Below are 27669 nucleotides of genomic sequence, written 5' to 3' on the forward strand. Positions count from 1 at the left end.
ATAAACCTAAAGCCTAAGCTAAGCTAAAGCATAAGGTAACTAGAGTCTAAGCAAAGCTAAAGTATAAGTTAACCTAAAGTCAAAGCTAAGCTAAAGCATAAGGTAACCTAAAGTCTAAGCTAAGATAAAGTATAAGGTAACCTAATGTCTAACCTAACCTAAAGCATAAGGTAACTGTAGTCTAAGCAAAGCTAAAGTATAAGTTCACCTAAAGTCAAAGCTAAGCTAAAGCATAAGGTAAACTGAAGTCTAAGCTCAACTAAAGTATAAGGTAACCTAAAGTCTAAGATAAGCTAAAGCATAAGGTAACATAAAGTCTGAGTTAAGGTAAAGCATAAATAAACCTAAAGTCTAAGCTAAGCTAAAGCATAAGGTAACCTAAAGCCTAAGCTAAGCTAAAGCATAAGGTAACTAAAGTCAAAGCCAAGCTAAATTATAAGGTAACCTAAAGACTAAGCTAAGCTAAAGCATAAGGAACCTAGAGTCTAATCTAACCTAAAGTATAAGGTAACCTAAAGTCTAAGCTAAACTAAAGTATAAGGTAACATAAAGTCAAAGCTTAGCTGAAATATAAGGTATCCTAAAGTCTAAGCTAAGATAAAGCATAAGGTAACCTAAAGTCTAAGCTAAGCTAAAGTATAAGGTAACCTAAGGTCTAAGCTAAGCTAAAGCATAAGTAAACCTAATGTCTAAGCTAAGATAAAGTATAAGGTAACCTAAAGTCTAACCTAACCTAAGGCATAAGGTAACTAGAGTCTAAGCAAAGCTAAAGTATATGTTAACCTAAAGTCTAAGCTAAGCTAAAGCATAATGTAAACTAAAGTCTAAGCTCATCTAAAGTATAAGGTAACCTAAAGTCTAAGCTAAGCTAAAGCATAAGGTAACCTAAAGTCTAAGCTAAGCTAAAGCATAAGGTAACCTAAAGCCTAAGCTAAGCTGAAGCATAAGGTAACTAAAGTCAAAGCTAAGCTAAATTATAAGGTTACCTAAAGACTATGCTAAGCTAAAGCATAAGAAACCTAGAGTTTAATCTAACCTAAAGTATAAGGTAACATAAAGTCTAAGCTAACCTAAAGTATTAGGTAACCTAAATTCTAAGCTATACTAAAGTATAAGGTAACATAAAGTCTAAGCTAAGCTAAAGTATAAGGTAACCTAAGGTCTAAGCTAAGCTAAAGCATAAGTAAACCTAATGTCTAAGCTAAGATAAAGTATAAGGTAACCTAAAGTCTAACCTAACCTAAAGCATAAGGTAACTAGAGTATAAACAAAGCTAAAGTATAAGTTAACCTGAAGTCTAAGCTAAGCTACAGCATAAGGTAACCTAAAGTCTAAGCTCAACTAAAGTATAAGGTAAGCTAAAGTCTAAGATAAGCTAAAGCATAAGGTGACCTAAAGTCTAAGCTAAGCTAAAGTATAAGGTAACCTAAGGTCTAAGCTAAGCTAAAGCATAAGTAAACCTAATGTCTAAGCTAAGATAAAGTATAAGGTAACCTAAAGTCTAACATTACCTAAAGCATAAGGTAACTAGAGTCTAAGCAAAGCTAAAGTATAAGTTAACCTAAAGTCAAAGCTAAGCTAAAGCATAAGGTAACCTAAAGTCTAAGCTAAGATAAAGTATAAGGTAACCTAATGTCTAACCTAACATAAAGCATAAGGTAACTGTAGTCTAAGCAAAGCTAAAGTATAAGTTCACCTAAAGTCAAAGCTAAGCTAAAGCATAAGGTAAACTGAAGTCTAAGCTCAACTAAAGTATAAGGTAACCTAAAGTCTAAGATAAGCTAAAGCATAAGGTAACATAAAGTCTGAGTTAAGGTAAAGCATAAATAAACCTAAAGTCTAAGCTAAGCTAAAGCATAAGGTAACCTAAAGCCTAAGCTAAGCTAAAGCATAAGGTAACTAAAGTCAAAGCCAAGCTAAATTATAAGGTAACCTAAAGACTAAGCTAAGCTAAAGCATAAGGAACCTAGAGTCTAATCTAACCTAAAGTATAAGGTAACCTAAAGTCTAAGCTAAACTAAAGTATAAGGTAACATAAAGTCAAAGCTTAGCTGAAATATAAGGTATCCTAAAGTCTAAGCTAAGATAAAGCATAAGGTAACCTAAAGTCTAAGCTAAGCTAAAGTATAAGGTAACCTAAGGTCTAAGCTAAGCTAAAGCATAAGTAAACCTAATGTCTAAGCTAAGATAAAGTATAAGGTAACCTAAAGTCTAACCTAACCTAAGGCATAAGGTAACTAGAGTCTAAGCAAAGCTAAAGTATATGTTAACCTAAAGTCTAAGCTAAGCTAAAGCATAATGTAAACTAAAGTCTAAGCTCATCTAAAGTATAAGGTAACCTAAAGTCTAAGCTAAGCTAAAGCATAAGGTAACCTAAAGTCTAAGCTAAGCTAAAGCATAAGGTAACCTAAAGCCTAAGCTAAGCTGAAGCATAAGGTAACTAAAGTCAAAGCTAAGCTAAATTATAAGGTTACCTAAAGACTATGCTAAGCTAAAGCATAAGGAACCTAGAGTTTAATCTAACCTAAAGTATAAGGTAACATAAAGTCTAAGCTAACCTAAAGTATTAGGTAACCTAAATTCTAAGCTATACTAAAGTATAAGGTAACATAAAGTCTAAGCTAAGCTAAAGTATAAGGTAACCTAAGGTCTAAGCTAAGCTAAAGCATAAGTAAACCTAATGTCTAAGCTAAGATAAAGTATAAGGTAACCTAAAGTCTAACCTAACCTAAAGCATAAGGTAACTAGAGTATAAACAAAGCTAAAGTATAAGTTAACCTGAAGTCTAAGCTAAGCTACAGCATAAGGTAACCTAAAGTCTAAGCTCAACTAAAGTATAAGGTAAGCTAAAGTCTAAGATAAGCTAAAGCATAAGGTGACCTAAAGTCTAAGCTAAGCTAAAGTATAAGGTAACCTAAGGTCTAAGCTAAGCTAAAGCATAAGTAAACCTAATGTCTAAGCTAAGATAAAGTATAAGGTAACCTAAAGTCTAACATTACCTAAAGCATAAGGTAACTAGAGTCTAAGCAAAGCTAAAGTATAAGTTAACCTAAAGTCAAAGCTAAGCTAAAGCATAAGGTAACCTAAAGTCTAAGCTAAGATAAAGTATAAGGTAACCTAATGTCTAACCTAACCTAAAGCATAAGGTAACTGTAGTCTAAGCAAAGCTAAAGTATAAGTTCACCTAAAGTCAAAGCTAAGCTAAAGCATAAGGTAAACTAAAGTCTAAGCTCAACTAAAGTATAAGGTAACCTAAAGTCTAAGATGAGCTAAAGCATAAGGCAACCTAAAGTCTAAGCTAAGCTAAAGCATAAGGTAAACTAAAGTCTAAGCTAAGGTAAAGCATAAGTAAACCGAAACTGTAAGCTAAGCTAAAGCATAAGGTAACCTAAAGAATAAGCTAAGCTAAAGCATAAGGAAACTAGAGTCTTATCTAACCTAAAGTGTAAGGTAACCTAAAGTCTAAGCTAAACTAAAGCATAAGGTATCATAAAGCCTAAGTTAAGGTAAAGTATAAGGTATCCTAAAGTATAAGCTAAGATAAAGCATAAGGTAAACTAAAGTCTAAGCTCAACTAAAGTATAAGGTAACCTAAAGTCTAAGATAAGCTAAAGCATAAGGTAACATAATGTCTAAGCTCAACTAAAGTATAAGGTGACCTAAAGTCTAAGCTAAGCTAAAGTATAAGGTAACCTAAAGTCTAACCTTACCTAAAGCATAAGGTAACTAGGGTCTAAGCAAAGCTAAGGTAACCTAAAGTCTAAGCTAAGATAAAGTATAAGGTAACCTAAAGTCTAACCTAACCTAAAGCATAAGGTAACTATAGTCTAAGCAAAGCTAAAGTATAAGTTAACCTAAACTCAAAGCTAAGCTAAAGCATAAGGTAAACTAAAGTCTAAGCTCAACTAAACTATAAGGTAACCTAAAGTCTAAGCTAAGGTAAAGCATAAGTAAACCGAAAGTCTAAGCTAAGCTAAAGCATAAGGTAACCTAAAGCCTAAGCTAAGCTAAAGCATAAGGTAACTAAAGTCAAAGCTAACCTAAATTATAACCTAACCTAAAGACTAAACTAAGCTAAAGCATAAGGAAACTGGAGTCTAATCTAACCTAAAGTATGAGGTAACCTAAAGTCTAAGCTAAACTAAAGTATAAGGTAACATAAAGCCTAAGTTAAGCTAAAGTATAAGGTATCCTAAAGTCTAAGCTAAGATAAAGCATAAGGTAAACTAAAGTCTAAGCTAAGCTAAAGTATAAGGTAACCTAAGGTCTAAGATAAGCTAAAGCATAAGTAAACCTAATGTCTAAGCTAAGATAAAGTATAAGGTAACCTAAAGTCTAAGCTAACCTAAAGCATAAGGTAACTAGAGTCTAAGCAAAGCTAAAGTATAAGATCACCTAAAGTCTAAGATAAGCTAAAGCATAAGGTGACCTAAAGTCTAAGCTAAGCTAAAGTATAAGGTAACCTAAGCTCTAAGCTAAACTAAAGCACAAGTAAACCTAATGTCTAAGCTAAGATAAAGTATAAGGTAACCTAAAGTCTAACCTTACCTAAAGCATAAGGTAACTAGAGTCTAAGCAAAGCTAAGGTAACCTAAAGTCTAAGCTAAGCTAAAGTATAAGGTAACCTAAAGTCTAAGCTAAGCTAAAGCATAAGGTAAACTAAAGTCTAAGCTCAACTAAAGTATAAGGTAACCTAAAGTCTAAGATAAGCTAAAGCATAAGGTAACATAAAGTCTGAGTTAAGGTAAAGCATAAATAAACCTAAAGTCTAAGCTAAGCTAAAGCATAAGGTAACCTAAAGCCTAAGCTAAGCTAAAGCATAAGGTAACTAAAGTCAAAGCCAAGCTAAATTATAAGGTAACCTAAAGACTAAGCTAAGCTAAAGCATAAGGAACCTAGAGTCTAATCTAACCTAAAGTATAAGGTAACATAAAGTCAAAGCTTAGCTGAAGTATAAGGTATCCTAAAGTCTAAGCTAAGATAAAGCATAAGGTAAACTAAAGTCTAAGCTAAGCTAAAGTATAAGGTAACCTAAGGTCTAAGCTAAGCTAAAGCATAAGTAAACCTAATGTCTAAGCTAAGATAAAGTATAAGGTAACCTAAAGTCTAAGCTAACCTAAAGCATAAGGTAACTAGAGTCTAAGCAAAGCTAAAGTAGAAGATCACCTAAAGTCTAAGATAAGCTAAAGCATAAGGTGACCTAAAGTCTAAGCTAAGGTAAAGTATAAGGTAACCTAAGCTCTAAGCTAAACTAAAGCACATGTAAACCTAATGTCTAAGTTAAGATAAAGTATAAGGTAACCTAAAGTCTAACCTTACCTAAAGCATAAGGTAACTAGAGTCTAAGCAAAGCTAAGGTAACCTAAAGTCTAAGCTAAGCTAAAGTATAAGGTAACCTAAAGTCTAAGCTAAGCTAAAGCATAAGGTAAACTGAAGTCTAAGCTCAACTAAAGTATAAGGTAACCTAAAGTCTAAGATAAGCTAAAGCATAAGGTAACATAAAGTCTGAGTTAAGGTAAAGCATAAATAAACCTAAAGTCTAAGCTAAGCTAAAGCATAAGGTAACCTAACGCCTAAGCTAAGCTAAAGCATAAGGTAACTAAAGTCAAAGCCAAGCTAAATTATAAGGTAACCTAAAGACTAAGCTAAGCTAAAGCATAAGGAACCTAGAGTCTAATCTAACCTAAAGTATAAGGTAACCTAAAGTCTAAGCTAAACTAAAGTATAAGGTAACATAAAGTCAAAGCTTAGCTGAAATATAAGGTATCCTAAAGTCTAAGCTAAGATAAAGCATAAGGTAACCTAAAGTCTAAGCTAAGCTAAAGTATAAGGTAACCTAAGGTCTAAGCTAAGCTAAAGCATAAGTAAACCTAATGTCTAAGCTAAGATAAAGTATAAGGTAACCTAAAGTCTAACCTAACCTAAGGCATAAGGTAACTAGAGTCTAAGCAAAGCTAAAGTATATGTTAACCTAAAGTCTAAGCTAAGCTAAAGCATAATGTAAACTAAAGTCTAAGCTCATCTAAAGTATAAGGTAACCTAAAGTCTAAGCTAAGCTAAAGCATAAGGTAACCTAAAGTCTAAGCTAAGCTAAAGCATAAGGTAACCTAAAGCCTAAGCTAAGCTGAAGCATAAGGTAACTAAAGTCAAAGCTAAGCTAAATTATAAGGTTACCTAAAGACTATGCTAAGCTAAAGCATAAGGAACCTAGAGTTTAATCTAACCTAAAGTATAAGGTAACATAAAGTCTAAGCTAACCTAAAGGATTAGGTAACCTAAATTCTAAGCTATATTAAAGTATTAGGTAACATAAAGTCTAAGCTAAGCTATAGTATAAGGTAACCTAAGGTCTAAGCTAAGCTAAAGCATAAGTAAACCTAATGTCTAAGCTAAGATAAAGTATAAGGTAACCTAAAGTCTAACCTAACCTAAAGCATAAGGTAACTAGAGTCTAAGCAAAGCTAAAGTATAAGTTCACCTAAAGTCTAAGCTAAGATAAAGCATAAGGTAAACTAAAGTCTAAGCTAAGCTAAAGTACAAGGTAACCTAAGGTCTAAGCTAAGCTAAAGCATAAGTAAACCTAATGTCTAAGCTAAGATAAAGTATAAGGTAACCTAAAGTCTAACCTAACCTAAAGCATAAGGTAACTAGTGTCTAAGCAAAGCTAAAGTATAAGTTCACCTAAAGTCTAAGCTAAGATAAAGCATAAGGTAAATTAAAGTCTAAGCTCAACTAAAGTACAAGGAAACCTAAAGTCTAAGATAAGCTAAAGCATAAGGTGACCTAAAGTCTAAGCTAAGCTAAAGTATAAGGTAACCTAAGCTCTAAGCTAAGCTAAAGCACAAGTAAACCTAACGTCTAAGCTAAGATAAAGTATAAGGTAACCTAAAGTCTAACCTAACCTAAAGCATAAGTTAACTAGAGTCTAAGCAAAGCTAAAGTATATGTTAACCTAAAGTCTAAGCTAAGCTAAAGCATAATGTAAACTAAAGTCTAAGCTCAACTAAAGTATAAGGTAACCTAAAGTCTAAGATAAGCTAAAGCATAAGGTAACCTAAAGTCTGAGCTAAGGTAAAGCATAAATAAACCTAAAGTCTAAGCTAAGCTAAAGCATAAGGTAACCTAAAGCCAAAGCTAAGCTGAAGCATAAGGTAACTAAAGTCAAAGGTAAGCTGAATTATAAGGTAACCTAAAGACTATGCTAAGCTAAAGCATAAGAAACCTAGAGTTTAATCTAACCTAAAGTATAAGGTAACCTAAAGTCTAAGCTAACCTAAAGTATTAGGTAACCTAAATTCTAAGCTATACTAAAGTATAAGGTAACATAAAGTCTAAGCTAAGCTATAGTATAAGGTAACCTAAGGTCTAAGCTAAGCTGAAGCATAAGTAAACCTAATGTCTAAGCTAAGATAAAGTATAAGGTAACCTAAAGTCTAACCTAACCTAAAGCATAAGGTAACTAGAGTCTAAGCAAAGCTAAAGTATAAGTTCACCTAAAGTCTAAGCTAAGCTAAAGCATAAGGTAACCTAAAGCCTAAGATAAGCTAAAGCATAAGGTAACTAAAGTCAAACCTAAGCTAAATTATAAGGTAACCGAAAGACTAAGCTAAGCTAAAGCATAAGGTAACATAAAGTCTAAGCTAAGCTAAAGTATAAGGTATCCTAAAGTCTAAGCTAAGAGAAAGCATAAGGTAAACTAAAGTCTAAGCTTAGCTAAAGTATAAGGTAACCTAAGGTCTAAGCTAACTAAAGCATAATTAAACCTAATGTCTAAGCTAAGATGAAGTATAAGGTAACCTAAAGTCTAACCTTACCTAAAGCATAAGGTAAGTAGATTCTAAGAAAAGCTAAGGTAACCTACAGTCTAAGCTAAGATCAAGTATAAGGTAACCTAAAGTCTAACCTAACCTAAAGCATAAGGTAACTAGAGTCTAAGCAAAGCTAAAGTATATGTTAACCTAAAGTCTAAGCTAAGCTAAAGCATAATGTAAACTAAAGTCTAAGCTCAACTAAAGTATAAGGTAACCTAAAGTCTAAGATAAGCTAAAGCATAAGGTAACCTAAAGTCTAAACTAAGCTAAAGCATAAGGTAACCTAAAGTCTAAGCTAAGCTAAAGCATAAGGTAACCTAAAGCCTAAGCTAAGCTGAAGCATAAGGTAACTAAAGTCAAAGCTAAGCTGAATTATAAGGTAACCTAAAGATTATGCTAAGCTAAAGCATAAGGTAACCTAAAGACTATGCTAAGCTAAAGCATAAGGAACCTAGAGTTTAATCTAACCTAAAGTATAAGGTAACCTAAAGTCTAAGCTAACCTAAAGTATTAGGTAACCTAAATTCTAAGCTATACTAAAGTATAAGGTAACATAAAGTCTAAGCTAAGCTATAGTACAAGGTAACCTAAGGTCTAAGCTAAGCTAAAGCATAAGTAAACCTAATGTCTAAGCTAAGATAAAGTATAAGGTAACCTAAAGTCTAACCTAACCTAAAGCATAAGGTAACTAGAGTCTAAGCAAAGCTAAAGTATAAGTTCACCTAAAGTCTAAGCTAAGATAAAGCATAAGGTAAACTAAAGTCTAACCTTACCTAAAGCATAAGGTAACTAGATTCTAAGAAAAGCTAAGGTAACCTACAGTCTAAGCTAAGATAAAGTATAAGGTAACCTAAAGTCTAACCTAACCTATAGCATAAGGTAACAAGAGTCTAAGCAAAGCTAAAGTATAAGTTCACCTAAAGTCTAAGCTAAGGTAAAGGATAAGGTAAACTAAAGTCTAAGCTCAACTAAATTATAAGGTAACCTAAAGTCGAAGATAAGCTAAAGAATAAGGTAACCTAAAGTCTAAGCTAAGCTAAAGTATAAGGTAACCTAAGTTCTAAGCTAAGCTAAAGCACAAGTAAACCTAATGTCTAAGCTAAGATAAAGTATAAGGTAACCTAAAGTCTAACCTTACCTAAAGCATAAGGTAAGTAGAGTCTAAGCAAAGCTAAGGTAACCTAAAGTCTAAGCTAAGCTAAAGCATAAGGTAAACTAAAGTCTAAGCTCAACTAAAGTATAAGGTAACCTAAAGTCTAAGCTAAGGTAAAGCATAAGGTAACCTAAAGCCTAAGCTAAGCTAAAGCATAAGGTAACTAAAGTCAAAGCTAAGCTAAATTATAAGGTAACCTAAAGACTAAGCTAAGCTAAAGCATAAGGAACCTAGAGTCTAATCTAACCTAAAGTATAAGGTAACCTAAAGTCTAAGCTAAACTAAAGTATAAGGTAACATAAAGTCAAAGCTAAGCTAAAGTATAAGGTATCCTAAAGTCTAAGCTAAGATAAAGCATAAGGTAACCTAAAGTCTAAGCTAAGATAAAGTATAAGGTAAACTAAGGTCTAAGCTAAGCTAAAGCTTAAGTAAACCTAATGTCTAAGCTAAGATAAAGTATAAGGTAACCTAAAGTCAAACCTAACCTATAGCATAAGGTAACTAGAGTCTAAGCAAAGCTAAAGTATAAGTTAACCTAAAGCCTAAGCTAAGGTAAAGCATAAGATAAACTAAAGTCTAAGCTCAACTAAAGTATAAGGTAACCTAAAGTCGAAGATAAGCTAAAGCATAAGGTAACCTAAAGTCTAAACTAAGCTAAAGCATAAGGTAACCTAAAGTCTAAGCTAAGGTAAAGCATAAGTAAACCTAAAGTCTAAGCTAAGCTAAAGCATAAGGTAACCTAAAGCCTAAGCTAAGCTAAAGCATAAGGTAACCTAAAGCCTAAGCTAAGCTAAAGCATAAGGTAACTAAAGTCAAACCTAAGCTAAATTATAAGGTAACCTAAAGACTAACCTAAGCTAAAGCATAAGGTAACATAAAGTCTAAGCTAAGCTAAAGTATAAGGTATCCTAAAGTCTAAGCTAAGAGAAAGCATAAGGTAACCTAAAGTCTAAGCTTAGCTAAAGTATAAGGTAACCTAAGTTCTAAGCTAACTAAAGCATAATTAAACCTAATGTCTAAGCTAAGATAAAGTATAAGGTAACCTAAAGTGTAACCTAACCTAAAGCATAAGGTAACTAGAGTCTAAGCAAAGCTAAAGTATATGTTAACCTAAAGTCTAAGCTAAGCTAAAGCATAATGTAAACTAAAGTCTAAGCTCAACTAAAGTATATGGTAACCTAAAGTCTAAGATAAGCTAAAGAATAAGGTAACCTAAAGTCTGAGCTAAGGTAAAGCATAAATAAACCTAAAGTCTAAGCTAAGCTAAAGCATAAGGTAACCTAAAGCCTAAGCTAAGCTGAAGCATAAGGTAACTAAAGTCAAAGCTAAGCTGAATTATAAGGTAACCTAAAGACTATGCTAAGCTAAAACATAAGGAACCTAGAGTTTAATCTAACCTAAAGTATAAGGTAACCTAAAGTCTAAGCTAACCTAAAGTATTAGGTAACCTAAATTCTAAGCTATACTAAAGTATAAGGTAACATAAAGTCTAAGCTAAGCTATAGTATAAGGTAACCTAAGGTCTAAGCTAAGCTAAAGCATAAGTAAACCTAATGTCTAAGCTAAGATAAAGTATAAGGTAACCTAAAGTCTAACCTAACCTAAAGCATAAGGTAACTAGAGTCTAAGCAAAGCTAAAGTATAAGTTAACCTAAAGTCTAAGCTAAGCTAAAGCATAAGGTACACTAAAGTCTAAGCTGAAGTAAAGTATAAGGTAAACTAAAGTCTAAGATAAGCTAAAGCATAAGGTGACCTAAAGTCTAAGCTAAGCTAAAGTATAAGGTATCCTAAAGTCTAAGCTAAGATAAAGCATAAGGTAAACTAAAGTCTAAGCTAAGATAAAGTATAGGGTAACCTAAGGTCTAAGCTAAGCTAAAGCATAAGTAAACCTAATGTCTAAGCTAAGATAAAGTATAAGGTAACCTTAAGTCTAACCTAACCTAAAGCATAAGGTAACTAGAGTCTAAGCAAAGCTAAAGTATAAGTTAACCTAAAGTCTAAGCTAAGCTAAAGCATAAGGTACACTAAAGTCTAAGCTGAAGTAAAGTATAAGGTAAACTAAAGTCTAAGATAAGCTAAAGCATAAGGTGACCTAAAGTCTAAGCTAAGCTAAAGTATAAGGTAACCTAAGGTCTAAGCTAAGCTAAAGCATAATAAACCTAATATCTAAGCTAAGATAAAGTATAAGGTAACCTAAAGTCTAACCTTAAATAAAGCATAAGGTAACTAGAGTCTAAGCAAAGCTAAGGTAACCTACAGTCTAAGCTAAGATAAAGTATAAGGTAACCTAAAGTCTAACCTAACCTAAAGAATAAGGTAACTAGAGTCTAAGCAAAGCTAAAGTATAAGGTAAACTAAAGTCTAAGCTCAACTAAAGTATAATCTAACCTAAAGTCTAAGATAAGCTAAAGCATAAGGTGACCTAAAGTTTAAGCTAAGCTAAAGCATAAGTAAACCTAATGTCTAATCTAAGATAAAGTATAAGGTAACCTAAAGTCTAACATTACCTAAAGCATAAGGTAACTAGAGTCTAAGCAAAGCTAAAGTATAAGTTAACCTAAAGTCTAAGCTAAGCTAAAGCATAAGGTAAACTAAAGTCTAAGCTCAACTAAAGTATAAGGTAACCTAAAGTCTAAGATAAGGTAAAGCATAAGTAAATCTAAAGCCTAAGCTAAGCTAAAGCATAAGGTAACTAAAGTCAAAGCTAAGCTAAATTATAAGGTAACCTAAAGACTAAGCTAAGTAAAGCATAAGGAAACTAGAGTCTCATCTAACCTAAAGTATAAGGTAACCTAAAGTCTAAGCTGAACTAAAGTATAAGGTAACATAAAGTCTAAGCTAAGCTAAAGTATAAGGTATCCTAAAGTCTAAGCTAAGATAAAGCATAAGGTAAACTAAAGTCTAAGCTAAGCTAAAGTATAAGGTAACCTAAGGTCTAAGCTAAGCTAAAGCATAAGTAAACCTAATGTCTAAGCTAAGATAAAGTATAAGGTAACCTAAAGTCTAACATTACCTAAAGCATAAGGTAACTAGAGTCTAAGCAAAGCTGAAGTATAAGTTAACCTAAAGTCTAAGCTAAGCTAAAGCATAAGGTAACCTAAAGTCTAAGCTAAGCTAAAGCATAAGGTAACCTAAAGTCTAAGCTAAGCTAAAGCATAAGGTAACTAGAGTCTAAGCTAAGCTAAAGTATAAGGTAACCTAAAGTCTAAGCTAAGCTAAAGCATAAGGTAACCTAAAGTCTAAGCTAGACGAAAGTATAAGGTAACCTAAAGTCTAAGCTAAGCTAAAGCATAAAGTAACTAAAGTCTAAGCTAAGCTAAATTATAAGGTAACCTGAAGTCTAAGATAAACTAAAGTATAAGGTAACATAAAGTCTAAGCTCAACTAAAGTATAAGGTATCCTAAAGTCTAAGCTAAGCTAAAGCATAAGGTAACCTAAAGTCAAAGCTAAGCTAAAGCATAAGGTACCTATCATCTAAGCTAAGCTAAAGTATAAGGTGACCTAAAGTCTAAGCTAAGCTGAAGTATAAGGTAACTAATGTCAAATCTAACCTAAAGTATAAGGTAACCTAAAGTCTAAGCTAAGCTAAAGCATAAGGTAACCAAAGTCTAAGCTAAACTGAAGTATATGGTAACCTAAATTCTTAGCTGAACTGAAATATATGGTAACCTAAAGTCTAAGCTGAGGTAAAGCATAACGTAACTAATGTCTAAGCTAAGCTAAAGTATAAGGTAACCTAAAGTCTAAGCTAAGATGAAGTCTAAGATATCCTAAAGTCTAAGGTATGCAAAAGTCTGAGGTTACATAACGTCTAAGCTAAGATGAAGTCTAAGCAATGCTAAAGTCTATGGTAACTGAAAGTCTCAGCCAAGGTATATTCTAATATAAGCTGAAGTCTAAGGTAACTGAAGGTGCATGGTAAATTAACGTTTATGTTAAGATAAAGTCTAATCTAAGATAAAGTGTAAGGTAACCTAAACTCTAAGCTAAGATGTATTCTACGATAACGTAAAGTCTAAGATAAGCTAAAGTCTAAGGTAACTTGAAGTCTAACCTAAGATGATGTCTAAGGTAACCTAATGTCTGAGCTATGGAAAAGTCTAAGCTATGCAATAGTCTAAGGTAAACTAAAGTCTAATCTAAGCTGAAGTCTAAGTGACGCTAAAATCTATGGTAACTGAAAGTCTAAGGCAAGCCGAAGTCTAAGGTAAGATAAAGTCTAAAGTAACTGAAAGTGCAAGGTAAACTAATGTCTAAGATAAGCTGAAGTCTAAAGTAATTACCTAACGTAATCTAACCTAACCCAAACTGAGATAAAATAACTTTATTTATTAATAAATTAAATACTCTTTCCACCTTTAACCTGATTTGTGTGTGATTTGTGCCTTTGATGGTGTTTTTGGTGCTGAAAACCTCTTGGCATTTCAGGTAGATAATGGTCTCATCATGATACCACTCACGACTGTGAGTGCCAGGAATGGAATGGAATGGAAGGGAATAGAATCACAGAATAGTCAGGGTTGGAAAGGACCTTAAACTCATTTAGTTCCAACTCCCCTGCCACAGGCAGGGACACCACAGACTAAACCATGTCACCCAAGACTGCCCAACCTGGCCTTGAACATTGCCAAGGAGAATGGAACAGAATAGAACAGAAGAGCTATGGTATGTTATGCATATAGTTCTGTGTGACAAGCTGTGATGTAGCTCTGAGGGGCTATCTGCAGTGCAGGTTCCAAGGCAGATTTGTCTCCTGAAAGTCTGTGCCCCTGCAGCAAATGGAAGTCTATGAGGAGCAGGTATCTACCTGCAGCACCTGTAGGACCCCTCGATGGAGCAGGGGGATGCCCAAAGCAGGCTGTGATACCATGGGAAGCATGTGCTGGAGTAGGCTCCTGGCAGGACTTCTTACCTTGTGGAGAGAGGAGCCTGAGCTGCAGCAGGTTTGTTGACAGGAGTTGTGACCCTGGAGGTGACCCACACTGGAACAGTCTGTTCCTGAAGGATCCACCCCATGGAGGGGACCTACTCAGGAGCAGCCTGTGAAGAACTGCAGCCTGTGGGAAGGATTCACATTGGAGAAGTTCATGGAGTGCTGTCTCCTGTGGGTGGGACCCCACACTGGAGCAGGGGAAGAGTGTGAGGAGTCCTCCCCTGAAAAGGAAGGAGAAAACATATCATGAGCTGACTGAAACCCCCATTCCCTGTCCCCCTGTGCTGCTGAAGGAGGGGGAAGTAGAGAAAATTGGGAGTAAGTTTGAGCCCAGGAAGAATCATAGAATCATAGAATAGTTAGGATTGGAAAGGACCTCAAAATCAGCTAGTTCCAACCCCCCTGCCATGGGCAGGGACACCTCACGCTAAACAGTTACCACTCAAGGCTTCATCCAACCTGATCTTGAACACTGCCAGGGATGGAGCATTCACTACCTCCCTGGGCAACCCATTCCAGTACCTCACCACCCTAACAGTAAAGAAGGAAGGGGTAGAGGGTGTTTTATTTCTCATTATCCTACTTTCAGATTTGTATGCCAATAAATGAATTCCCTCCCCCTCTCCCCCCCCGAGTCTGTGTTGCCCATGCTGGTAACGGCTGGATGATCTCCCCTATTCCTTCTCTTGACACACGAGCCTTTCGTTGTATTTTCTCTCCTGTTCCGTGAGAGCAGCTTTGCTGGGCACCAGCCGTCCAGCCAGGGCCAACCCATCACAACGACGAAGCCATTCACAAGCTCCAACGCCTATGTGCTGACTCAGCAAAAGCAGTACGAGGTGCCCTTTTCCCTCACCCCGAGGGCGCAGTTTACGCCATACTGCACGGTCCGTGCGTCCCCGCAAGTCTCGCACCATGAACCGGACCCTCCCCTCCACCTCAACGGCGACACAGGAAGGAGAGGCCGCAACGGGAAGGCGCAGCCGAGAACGGCTGGAAGGAAACACCCCCCGAGGGCGCCCCGATACACAACCCCAACTCCCCACCACCCCACGGCCCCGCAGCCCCAATAAGCAGCCCCAGCCCCTGCCCGGCCCCCGGCCCGCCCCACTCCGAGCACCGGCCGCGGAGAGCGAGCCCGCCCCCATCCGTCACTGGGCAGCGGGCGGGGCTGGCCGGCCGCGGGGAGGTGGTTTTGTGCTCCCATTGGCTAGGCTCCGCCAAGGGAAGTCTGTGGTTGGCTGCGGCAGCTGCCGCTCGCAGCGCGCTGGCGGTGGCGGGCGGCGGCGGTGGGTTGGGAGGTGCTGGGCGGGTGGTGCTGGCCGGAGGTCACTCGGCGCGGGGCGCAGCATGGCCGCGGCTGTGGTGCGCGGGGGACCTGCGGGCTGGTGGCGCTGGCACAGGCGGGTCGCGGCGATGGGTAAGGACCCCTCCCCTCGGCACCAGCGAGTCCTCTCTGCCCGCCGGGTGGTCGTTGCCGGGAGGGGAAAAGCCGGGCCTTCCCCAGGGCTCGGCCGGGGAGCGCTGCCGCTGCGCTACCCTTGGTGGCCACGGGCCCTCCGCACCCAGGGGCCCTATGCAGCGGTCAGCTGGAGCGGGGCCAGCCCCGGAGCCGCCTGCCTGTGCAGGACGCCCGAGGACGGACCCCACAGGGCAGCGCCGAGGGTCGTCAGTGGCCTGGCGCGCTCCCGGGAAGCGGCTCCCGCTTCCGCGTTATGTGGGGCCGTGCTGGGGCTTCCGAGTGGCTCGGCTCAGTAAATGTTTTCATCCATTTGCTTAAAATAGCATGCCTGGGAATTATCAGAGCCCACGAGTAGTTCCTGTGGCACCAGTGACGTGTTGGCAGTACCTGTGACTTAGATTTGGGGTGTTCGACCTTCTCTATCATTGTATATGATTATTTTCCTTAAATTGAAGGTAAATCAAGCAGCGCTTCCCCTGTTCCAGCTCCACAGGCAGTCCCTCGCATATATGGTTGGTTCACAGGCAGTGGAAGGAGCAGACACATTTAAATGTCCTGTCGGTGTAAGCGAAGTGTAAGAAAATACTAAATACATTTCCAGAACAGGCCCTAGATGTTTTCCCTTCTCAGAGTCCTGAAAATAATGCTATTGTTTTTTAGCACTGTTTCCACTGCTGAACCAAATGATTGAAAATATACCTTTAGTACCCTTTTCAGTATCATTTGGATAGCAGCCTATGGTTCATGTATGCCACTGTATAGTTAGGCTCCACAACAAATTGGTGAAAGTTTTTAAGTAGCAAAGAGGAGGAAATACGTATTTTTAATGGTATATGGTTCTAAAATCTTGACACTTAAAGTGTTTCAAGAATTACTCAATTACTTATAAGTAACTTTTAAACATTTGTAATTCTCCTTTAAACCTCATTTAAACTGATCAGTGAAAAGTGACACAATTTTGAAATTAGCTTTCAGTGTTATCTTTGCTTGACTCTTTCTCATTAATGCATGATTTTTATGTTTTTTTTACAGTTGCACCTCTGGTGTTGTGCTAAGTAATAGCTTAGGTGCAGTAGGCATATTGGTCACATGCTAGTAAAGTTAAAAACTTGAGACCTGTTTGTGTATTCAGTACTGTCTGTGATAACACAGTTCACATCAATAGCTTTCAATGTACTTTGAACTTTCAGTGCATGGTAGCTGGTGGAATTTTCTGTAAGAGCTTTGAAATACACTGTCAATATCCCAGTGGTCATATTTAACGTAGAGAAGATGGAAGAGATCTTGTTTTTTGCTGGTAAGCGCAGGTGTGAGAAGCAACCAAAAACACTACACTGGCCCTTAAAGTTGAAAAGTACAGTTTGTCTTTGCCTGAAGACCTGAGTGAGAAACTGTGACTGAGTCTAAGCAGAAATTGTGACTTTCCCAAGAAACTTCCACAGAACATAATTTTACCCACAGCATTTATCCTCTGGCTTAGTACTGACTGCTGCAAGTCCTGTTGGCGCTGACAAGTGTTTATGGGATGAAAGTGTAAGCGTTAAGACTTCTTAACTGCTAAGCTCTACTGCTTAGTTATATGTCGAGGTTTCCCCATCTCTAATGCGCTTATTAGGCTTGCCATCCTTTTCTTTAATTTTGAATAGCCTAAAAGTTGTCTTTAGATCAGTGTTTTCTTCACCTGTCATTCTGAGTGAAACGCCATCCTAATGAAAGAACTCTGCCAGATCCAAGAGCTGTCCAACACCACAGCTTGGTTAGTGAGCAGACTATCTTCATTCACTTACGAATGCTCCTCAATTTCTTGTCAGTTGCTCTTTGCAGCTGGTTCAGACCATGATGGTTTCTTTCTTCTGTATGATTATACTAGAGACTGTTAAATCATCAAGGAGGAAAATAACAGAGTTTAGATTTTGAAGGAGCATCTAAAGTGTGTATGTTCATGTATTACCAAGTTAGACAAGAGACCTTGTATTGTGATTTGCAGCTGGCAGTCACTGGCAAATGTGCTTCATGGAGAGGGTGCATATGACCTTACTTGGAAATACGTTTTTGGTGGATGTGGAAAAACCCTTCCCGGGGACTACTAGAGGGGATAAAGTGGGGGTTAATGAGGTGCCATGGCTGAGAAAGGAAGATTTTTCTGGTGAATGAATATTCATCAACTTAGGAACTGTTCATCAGAGGAGACAGTACCCTACTAGGGAAAGAACATGTCTTTACAAGTAATTTTGAATTAATAGTAAGGGCCCATTCACTTAATAGTTAAATAGTACTTTTGTTGTTGCAGGAGCTGTGTTTGAACTGTCAAATCTTTGCATGCTCTGTTGCACAGAAGTGTTAATTACCAAGCAAGGATTATGACAGAAAGACCTGCCATGACAGAAGTCAAGCACATTACTAAATAGAGGGATCAAGTGTAGTGTACACTTGATACTCTTAGATGAAAAGTATTTCCTACATGTTTTTGTCCTTAATGTATTAGCAAACACTTAATGAGATATAGCTATAGATAAGAAAACTGAGGTAAGAAGACTCTTGACTGTTGCAGGATTGCACGTCTGGTTTTCATCAGCAGACCTTTACGGAGGCAATGATAAGTAAATTGGATGTTTTTAGTGTAAAGCTAGCCAAATTTTGATTCGGATAATCTTCTTAAATTATGATTTTGGCAGAGTGCAGTTCTGAAAATCATTGCATAACCTTTAAAAGCCTGTGACCCTGGGGCAATTTAAATTCCATTGGCAAAGTTGCTAGGAGCAGAAAGACCTAATTCTGCCTGTGTACAGCTGGCCTCACTTAACTCCTGTATTTCTCCATCTAGTTCCCTCCAGGATCTAGATCAGCAGAGGTTTTGTAAGTTTCTGTAGAGAAGTCTGCACAGAACACAGAAGCCCTCTTTTTTCGTTTTTTTCAAGACAGGAAGGAGAAAAGGGATCATGTCTTCTCTTGTACCAGAGTGATGATTCTAAATCAGTGGTAAAATCCTTTGTTTAGTGGCTTATATTGAATTGTGTCCCTCTCCTTCTTTGTATGCAACTGCGTCCCTCTCCTTACTTTATATGCAACTGTACTTCCTGAGCAAAACCAGTGACATCAGTAGCTGAGCTTCCTCTGTGAATCTTGCCATGTTAAATCTCTCCAACTGGGTTGGGAAAGAGCTCAAGTTTGTCTGATGCAGAGAGATGAAGAGTATTAATGCAACTTTGATTAGGAAATTTGCATGGGACATGAATGTGTGGGCTGTTCTTTCTTGTGCCGGATTTATTGGTTTAATTTGACTGTGGAGCCACAGATTCTATCCTAAGAGCTAGAAATTTTTGAGAACACGGTTCAAAATAGATTTTATAAAGCCAAAAAGTAAGTAATATAGTTGAGAGTTGCTGGTTTCTCTGTCCTGTCCTTGGCCGGTTAGGCTGTGCTTTCCTTCTGAGTACAAGCATGTTGGACCTTCTCCAGCTCTACTGTCTGTGGTCCTATCCAGCTGTTAGTTCCATTCTGTTTAAATACTAAGAGATTTCCTCTGAACTGCATATTGTAGTGGCTGTGCAGTCTGGTATTTGCAGTGAATTCAAGGCACCACTGGAGCTGAAATTTCTTCTCAGAACTGTAAGAGTCATTAGGCTGGGAGACAGTGTAAAATGAAAGGTAAACATCTAAACTTGTAACTGTAATCATTCAGGTTAAAAAGATAATTGGTTTCAGTACCTTTATGTAGAAGCTTGAAAAGACAAGTTTTAGGTCATCGACAGGCCAGGTATTCTATGGTCACGATTGCAAACTGCGCGTTCCTGAATTTGCTCTCTTAATGGATGTGTTCTATTCAAGAAAAGGCATTCGAAGATTCGTAAACACTTAATGATTTTTTAATCAAATTATTCTTAAGGTAAAATTCTAATGAAATTGTAGATTAGGTCAAGTGCTACTATTGTAGGCTGACTTTTCAAAGCAAAACATTTCAATCTGTATTGTCTGTAAACCCCCAATATGGCAGGAGGGACATAAATTAATTCTCCTCATCAATGGAGTCTCCATAGTCATGGGGCTCTGTGAGCACATGTTCCCTCAAGAGTGTGGTGAAGAATCTCCTGGGGAAAGCCAGAATTCTTTGGAGTCAGTGTAGCTGTAGCTGGTTTTGCTGCCTATTAACTTGATCTATAGATTAATCTGTGTTGCTGGTTCTGTTTCCAGTGAAGGAGAATTAGTTGCACATTGTATCAGTGCTTATTTTGAACGTACCTTCTGTTGCTTCTCTGTCCTCTGTTAGAAATTGAATGTGCACTGGGCATTTTTCCAGCCATGTGATTGCAGCAGGTTACTTTAAATTTTATGGTTGAAGTAAAATGGACTCAATGCCACAGGGACAGTTTCTGAAAATGCTCGTATAATTGGCAGGATTAGTTAAGCTTATATGTATGTGGCTTTGCAGAATACCAATGTTTAAATTACACATTTATTTCAAAACTGACCCTGTACCATTTATCGAATGGTAAACAGTGCCTGGATGTTCAAGCTGGACATCACTTTCCATGGTAGCATCTGTGGAGTTTCATTTAATATGAAGATGTGAAAAATTACGTCTTCTTAAACATCTTCTGTTTGGCAACCCCCCACTGTCTTAAGCAGTCATTAAAAAATATGCCATGATTCTAAATGCAGTTGATTAAAATTTAATTGAAATCAGGTACATCTGTGAGCTGATTTCGTCAGTCCTTGAAAGCAGTTTCTCTCTATTTGAGTACCTGGGGATCTGGAGTTTTTTCAAAGCTGTTTATTGAATTATATACTTGTAAAGTGTCTAATTTAACACTGGGCTGTGAAAAGTTAAACCAGACTAAGAAGTCCGAAACCGAATCAGGAATAGGACTGTTTCTCTTAACAGGTCCCAATTCCTGTGGATTTCAATATGGCCTAGTTCACACAGAAAGAAAGTGGTCCCTCATTCATGAACTAAGACAAGAGAAAATCAATAGAGACAGACAAAGGGGAGGATAATAGACTACGGTGACTTAAAACTAATAATACCAACAGCATGTTGCCTTGTATTCCAGATTAGCTGTTGCTATGACCTGTGGCAATACTGCAAAATTATGATTTTTAAGGAAGATCTTACAGTAGAAGAATGAGTTGGTTTCATGGATATTTACATTGTGGACAGCTGCCTGAGAGAAGTAATAGAAATGCTTGTTGGCAATAGGCCTGTCATTGCAGTCCAGTTACCAGTTGATGTCTTCATAGTAAGATGTGATGATAGCCATGAAAAGTTGTCAAAGCAAAGCAGTCTTAGGTGACATAATAGAGAAAAGTATGGCAGGATGCAAAGAAGGGGCAACAGAAGGTAGCATGGGCAAAATGTCCTTCTGAATTCCCAGTATTTCCATGAAAATCAAGGCAAGATTATTTCTATACAGTTGACCCAGATAACCATATTCTGAAGTAGCTGAGATCTCAGATATGATGAAAGAGGAATTGATCAAATTTAAGCAGATCATGGATGGGTCTTCCAAGCTTTAGGTGTGAGTGACAGACATCACCGCTGGTGTTCTGATACAGAAAAAAAGGTATCAAGAAAGTTTTCTGAAGATGATGAAGAGATTTCTTGATGTTTAGCTTGAGGTGATGGTTAGATGTCCATGAGATAGTATGAGAAAAGCAGCAATCAGATTAAAAGTGAAGAGTCTACAAGAATGAGCCTAAACATGGTAGCCAGATTTATGCTTCTGATAAGGTTACTTGGAATTCACAAAGAAGACGGAGGTTTTGAAGCAAGGCTATCTTTGACACTAGACCAGGTTGCTCCGAGTGCTCCAAGGTGGCTCCAAGGATAGAGGTTCCACCACTTCTCTGTGCAACCTGTTGTAGTGCAGAACCTTCCTCCTCATCAGGGATGCTTTTCTTATTTCCAACTGGAATTTCCCTTCCTGCAGCTTCTGGCTGTTGTCCCATGTCCTATTGTTGTGCACTTCTATGAAGAATCTGGCTTCATTTGCCCTGTAACTCTTCTTTCCTCTCACTCTATACGTAGTAGTTAGCCTTTGCTTATACAAGATAAGCAAAGACAGTTCCCTTAACCTCTGGTCATACACCATATCATCCAGCTCCTTGGTCATAATACTTGATATCTGCTGGCTGTCTGCAGTTTGACCACATCTCTTGTGTATTGTGCTGTATAGGGTGGAATCACCAATTTCTTTGACTTGTTCGGTATGTCCTTGCTAATGTTGCGTGTTATGTCATCTATCTTTTGCTGCGTGGATGCACTACTTACTCAGTTTGTTCTCTATGGGAATCCACAGGTTCTGCAGAGCTGCAACCTGTGTAGCCAGTCCTCAGCTTGCCATGACATCTTCTGCCCCAACCACAGGACAGTGTGTTTGTCTTTGTTGAACTTCTTAAGGCCTATGTCCTCAACCTTTCTGAATGGTAGTCCTGCCCTGCAGTTTTTCAGCTATTCCCCCCATTTGGGAGTCATGTGTGATCCTGCTGAGGGTGCTTACATCCTGTCACCAGAGTCACTGATGAAATTTTTAAACAGCAGCAGCCCCAGTATTGATGACCTATGAGGAACATCACACATAACTGACTGTAGCTAGTCTTCAAACCACTAATTATTTCTGTTTAAGCCTAACAGTCCAGACGGTATTTCATCCATCAATCCAGTCCAGTGCATACTTTCCACATTGGCTAGTGGGATATTAGCGGAGACTGTTTTGAAAGCTTTGCTGAAGTCAAGGTAAATAAGATCCCCTGGTACTAAGGGGTGGAGAAAGAAAGATGCTGAAAACCAGGACTTGAACCTCTTCAGGAAGCTGGAATCTTTGGGCCAACAAGAGGAGCAATTTTAGAGTAGTGTAAGTGATGTACTGGGTAAGACTGACTCACAGAAACTATGAGAAGACTCCAAGATGATTACTATGGCTCATGATGGTGGTTTAGGCTCTTAGTTAATTTGTTTCCTAGATCTGACATCTAGCACTTCTAAAAAAGCAATGTGCTCTTTTCATTACTTATCTCAGTTTGTACTCAACGTTTTCCCAGTGCAGTTTTCTTTTAAACTGTGCTGCTTCTCTAGCTATGTAATTGCTGCAGGCATCCGTGGAAACTGTCTCAGACCAAAGTTCTCTCAACGGACCTGATTTATTAAATGTGACACTTCCAAAATAGTGCTGCAGAGCAAAGAGCATGGCCGTTGCTGGCTAAAAAGGGGCTTGAAGTCAGAAAGACTTTAAAATGATTAATCAAGTGTTATTGGCCTAGAGAGGATTCTTTACTAAGCATTGGGACCTCTTAGAGTCTCGATCTAGCTTAGACATATTCTCTGTATGTGCGCTTCAGTTACAGTAGTTCTGTAGTTAGTTAGCCTTCTTTTTGGCTGCTTAGATGCCACATTCCCAAGTGTTTATTCTGCATAACCTTTTCCTTTGTTGTAAAGGAGAAATTATTTTATGAATTGGCAAAGAAATCTCAGCACTGCCAAATTGTGCCAATTTGGAGTGATGAGATGGTAACTGCAGTAGATGAATACCTGCAGTGCTATTTACTGTCCAGCAGTTGATACTTGCTACTACTTGTAAAAACTGACTGAAACTGTAGCATTTTCCACAGATTGTAGGTTATGCTTTATAGTTCTGTATTGTTAGTACAGCAAATAGAACGCAGGAGCTATTCCTGTTAAGACTTCATAATACTGTGTTTATGCTATAGGTTGTTTCAGTTTTCAGTATTTACATGGCTCAAAGGATTTGCAATGATTTATTATGAAGACTGTCACCTTGTATCTGAGTGCAGGATCAGAAGAGTCTAGTTATTATCTGTGAGGGGCAGCATGAAATAAAGTGACAGCCTTAGTCCATTTCTAGAGAAGAGGTGCTATATCCCAAGGCTGCAACCAAAGTTGCAAAGGAGTCTGTCAATTATATATAAAATTTGATTTTGCCTATCCAGTTTAGGATTTAGACACATAAAAAAATACAGCCAAGCCTGCATGTTTTAAGTCTGTATTTGAGCCTACTCAGACCTTAGCTTTCAGGGATGTTGCTGAAGTTTGATTATTACTATACTTTGTGAAACACCCACATAAACTTTTGATATGTAGAAAAACCATTCTGGGATGTTTTAAATGATGTAGAATAGGATTCACATTTCCATCGTTTTAAGCATGAAGTTGATTAAATCAATGAAAACAGATAACACGCTAGCTTTTGTTTCAGCATTGTTATACATTACTCTAAAATACAAATATATTGATATATATTGTTTTGAAATCAGTGTGTTCTAGGGCAATGGCTTCCAAAACCCCAGTTGGATTCATTGGGCTGGGTAACATGGGAAATCCAATGGCAAAAAACCTGTTAAAACATGGATATCCAGTTATTGCATATGATGTGTTCCCAGAAGCTTGCAAAGAATTTCAAGACTTGGGTGCTCAGGTATAGTAATAAACTTTCTTTATTCCAACAATGACTGTATATGTTGAATGGTTCTTGCATGCAACGCACCTAAATAATCTGGGTTTTTTTCTTGGTTAAGATCACAACTGGAATTAAAACAGCATAGGGAATGCAGTCGGAACCTGGGAGGTTTCACTTGTGGGCAAAGACATGATTCTAACCTAAGTAATTTTCATGCTGTTAGCCAGAATTGCTACCTTGCTGGACTTCTCTAGCTGTTTTTTTTTTACCTTCCTTTTTATGAGAGTAGGTTGATGGCCTGTTCTTTCACCTCCTTCTTTCTCCTGCTTCCTCCTCCCCCAGGTCTAGATGTCCAGTGGGCTGCTTTTCATCTGGGTCCTACTTTGACCTTTTCAGGTTAAATGACCCTAGTTAAAAATTCCTGCTGGCATAGCTGTAAGGGTTATAGGGACATATGAGCTTTCCTGCTGCTTCAAGGTGCAGTCCTCAGGGGTAGGGGAAAAATCTAATTATTTAAGTGCTTGTTCTCTTGGAGGTGAGGAGGGTTATGGTGAGAGAAGAGGAAAGAATGAAAAAAAGGAGGGAAGGAAATTGGTCACATTAAAGAGCTTTACCTTCCTGCCACATACCCTGCAAAATCTTGGCCCTGTTCCAGTCAGTGCTATTGCTTTTGTTGATCTGTTAATACACCGAGAAACCCTTTCAGTCTCTCAGATAGTTGGGTTATTTCTAGGTGTCTTAAATGTATTTGAATGTTTCTAACATGCTTCAGTGCGATAGCAGTTTAGATGGTTGTGAGTAGATGGATAGGTGCATAAAACACTGAAACAAAAGAATATACTCACATGAGAAGAAACCAATGCAAAAATAATACTCTGATTTGACAGTGTAGAGGATGGTAAGGAATTCTCAAGCAGCAGCAGGGAAATTGTAGGTAGATCTAGACAGAGGAACTGCATGCCTTGAAAGTCTGAAGTGTTGAAACTTAGTGCAGCTGTTTTATAATAATGAGGTAATATCAAGATTCCAAAAAGATGAAATGTACCTGTTGATAATTAATTGCAGCTCCCCTTGAATAATTACAGAATCATGGCCTCAAGTGGGAAACTAAGCTTTGCAGCTTCTTTTCCTAATTACTCTTTTTATTTTGTTAAAGCAGCTGAGACCCTCAGGAATGAACCAGACCCTCCTTCAGTCAGAGACTGGGCAAGTGGAAAGGAAGTCTGTTTTGAACAATTGGTTGTATTTTTAATCTGTATTCTGCAGTGGGATCTCTTTGCTGTGGCTGCCCATTTGGATAGCTTATTGGCATAGTAATAGAATCCTTGGCATCCTCTGCAAGACTTAACATGTGATATTAAAGCTGAACTGTAGTGCTTTTAAAAGTAAAGCCCGAAGTATGTTTTAAGATCGTAAATCACTAAGGGAATACATGGGTAGGCTTAAATACAAATAAAACACACTTAAAGAAAATATGCAAACCTAACTTCTTCTTCTTGATCTATAGGTGTAAATCCTACCCTGACTTTTTTTTTCAGGAGTTGAAAAATTGTGGGTCCAGGGGGCCTTGTAGAAAGTGCTGTAGAAGGAATATTGGGCTCCAAGGGCTGCTTTCTCTTTGGTCTGGCTGGTAGGGTAAAATCATCAGGAGTGTTACAGAGGTGAAAAAGATTCCCCCCAGGAGACAGTAAAGTTGTCAGATGTCCATTTTTAAAGTCAGTGCTACTACCAAGGCATATGGAGGGTGATGGATGCTTGATCATAATTCCATATATTTTGTGACTCCACTTTCTTTATCTTCTAAAGTAAAGAACTGGGAGGTAATCTATGTCAGGAGGCAGCCACCTGCCTGGTGATGGTGAATAGTAATGGAAAAACTGGCTGAGCAGGAGCATATGGAACCACTTGCGGTGAAACTTGGAGAAAGTTGCAAGGCTACAAACAAGGGTGAATACTGAACCGTGCTGTGAGCAAGTAGGCTGCCTCCACACTCTACTGTCTTTCTCCTTCCTCATAATTATCCCTTTCTTTCTCACACATATGTGTCACACAGTTGTTTTACTTCAGTTTATGTATCTATTTGACAGTTTGAGAATGTTACTGAAGTCATCTGGTGCATAAAGCAGCATAAAAACAGCTTTCTTAGTGTATTCAGTAAGAATGGCATTTCAGGCAAGCAGAATTGTTAATTGACTTATAAATATAAATAAAAAATTAGGAAAGCATTTTGGACAGATATAAGCAGATGCACACACTGAAGGGCATAAACCAATGTCTAGTTGAAGAAAAGTCTCACCTGCCTAGTTGCGTGCTGAAAAAGTTTGCTTGAACTGGCAAGTGTCAGAACATGTATGGAACTTGGTGAGTATTGCTTGGTGATACTCCAAGCCAGTATGCTCTATGTTAGTAATCAGCAATTAGTATTTGGTATGTTTTTTAAAGTTACACACATATTCATAATTATTTCAAATGCTTAATGTTTCTGAACAGCTTTCAAATAATTTAAATTGATTTCTAAGACAGTAAGTCCCAAATAAAATAAAAGAGGTTGTGTGTACTGCTTGTTAAACCAGGTAAATAGGTTTTCTCTGGAATTGTTAATCGTATTTGTTAACAGTACCAGAAAAGCCAAGAATGGCAATTCCACTCCAATTCCCACTTTTTTTTTTTGCTACTTACTTCAAGGTAGCAAAATGATTTTCCTTTGTGTGGCTGTGGAAGTACGGTCCTAGTCTATGTACATTTTTAATCTCATTTTCTTCCTAAAAAAGGCATGTCAATATTTTGAAACACATGGATGGAATAAATTAAAGACACTATTTTGTCTTCTGTGTATCTCTGTCGCTTAAGAATTGTTTAAATTTGTAACCAAAAAACCAGCTATATCCTGTCTAGCTGAGTGCATATGTGAGGCTGATGTAGTTTTTAAGCTGTGTGTCCAATAGAGTATGTTTGTCAACTTACGGTCGAAAGGTGAAAATAGGTCAAAGTCTTCAGCTGAAAACTTGTAAACCTCTAAGAATACTGGAGATAATAGTTTCAAATAAGAAGATGTCTATAAATGCAGGTTCCAATTACACGCATCCTCTCTCTTTCTCTAATGATACATATTCAAACTGAACCAAACCAAAGATACTCAGAACTAAAGACAAAGGTTTCATACTCTTATATAAAGAGCTAGGTTCTCCGGTCTCCAGGGAAGCAAGTCATAAAATTAACTAATCAGATATAGAAGCTTTTCTGCTTATAATTGCCTCATTTATTCCTCCTAAGCTTTGTTCTTTAGACTAGGGTATGTTTCCTTTTATAACTGTGTGGTATACCAGATGTTTTGTGTACTATTAACTTATTCTTTCAAAACAAAACCTGCCTCTTTCTAAGTCCCATCTATGCCAGTTTCTTTTCCTCTTTTTTTTTCTGAGTGAGCGAGCTTTGTTCAGTGAATATATATATTCTTCTCTTCTTTTACTCATTTTATAGTCAAATAAAAGTCAAGAAAGTTTCTTCTGCTGTATCCCAGAAGTCCTTCAAGATCGTATTGAGCATTGCTTACAAATGTATATATAACACACTTTCTTTGATGCTGAGCCCTTATAAATGCATTGTATCTAAAAGGAGAATGTATTTACGTAGTGCCTTTAGTATCAAAACTGACAAAAATGATAACAAATACCTGTAGTTATCAATAGATAAGGAATGGTGAAATAAGGTCGTCAGTTTGTTATTTATTTAGCTGCCAGTACCTAATGATATATTTTGAAACTTGATCAGATCTTTTGGTGAAGGATGCTTGAGTTGATAATTTTCCTTTATAAAAATGTCAACTATAACATTGTGAGAACATCAGTTAGTTCATCTGAGGTTTTTTTTTTAAGGGGAGACCGAAAGATGCATTAAG

The 27669-nt window shown here is 37.5% G+C and overlaps 1 protein-coding gene and 1 long non-coding RNA gene across 2 annotated transcripts in view; one reads left to right on the forward strand and one right to left on the reverse strand.

Annotated features, from left to right (window-relative positions):
- LOC115945745 (uncharacterized) overlaps window positions 1-14905 on the reverse strand; it is a 35595-nt gene extending 20690 nt beyond the window's left edge. The window contains exons 1-2 of the long non-coding RNA XR_004079993.2: window positions 14755-14905; window positions 13878-14119 (exon numbers count right to left, since the gene is read on the reverse strand). This is a non-coding gene — a long non-coding RNA (uncharacterized lncRNA). The remainder of the gene's footprint in view (window positions 1-13877; window positions 14120-14754) is intronic.
- A 305-nt stretch (window positions 14906-15210) lies between these two features.
- The window catches only part of HIBADH (3-hydroxyisobutyrate dehydrogenase), an 81675-nt gene continuing 69216 nt past the window's right edge, over window positions 15211-27669 (forward strand). The window contains exons 1-2 of the mRNA XM_034069177.1: window positions 15211-15318; window positions 23629-23789. Coding sequence (XP_033925068.1) covers window positions 15249-15318; window positions 23629-23789 — 231 coding nt within the window. The 5' untranslated portion in view covers window positions 15211-15248. The remainder of the gene's footprint in view (window positions 15319-23628; window positions 23790-27669) is intronic.

This window comes from Melopsittacus undulatus, chromosome 1, assembly GCF_012275295.1.
Source record: "Melopsittacus undulatus isolate bMelUnd1 chromosome 1, bMelUnd1.mat.Z, whole genome shotgun sequence".
Lineage (NCBI taxonomy): Eukaryota > Metazoa > Chordata > Aves > Psittaciformes > Psittaculidae > Melopsittacus > Melopsittacus undulatus.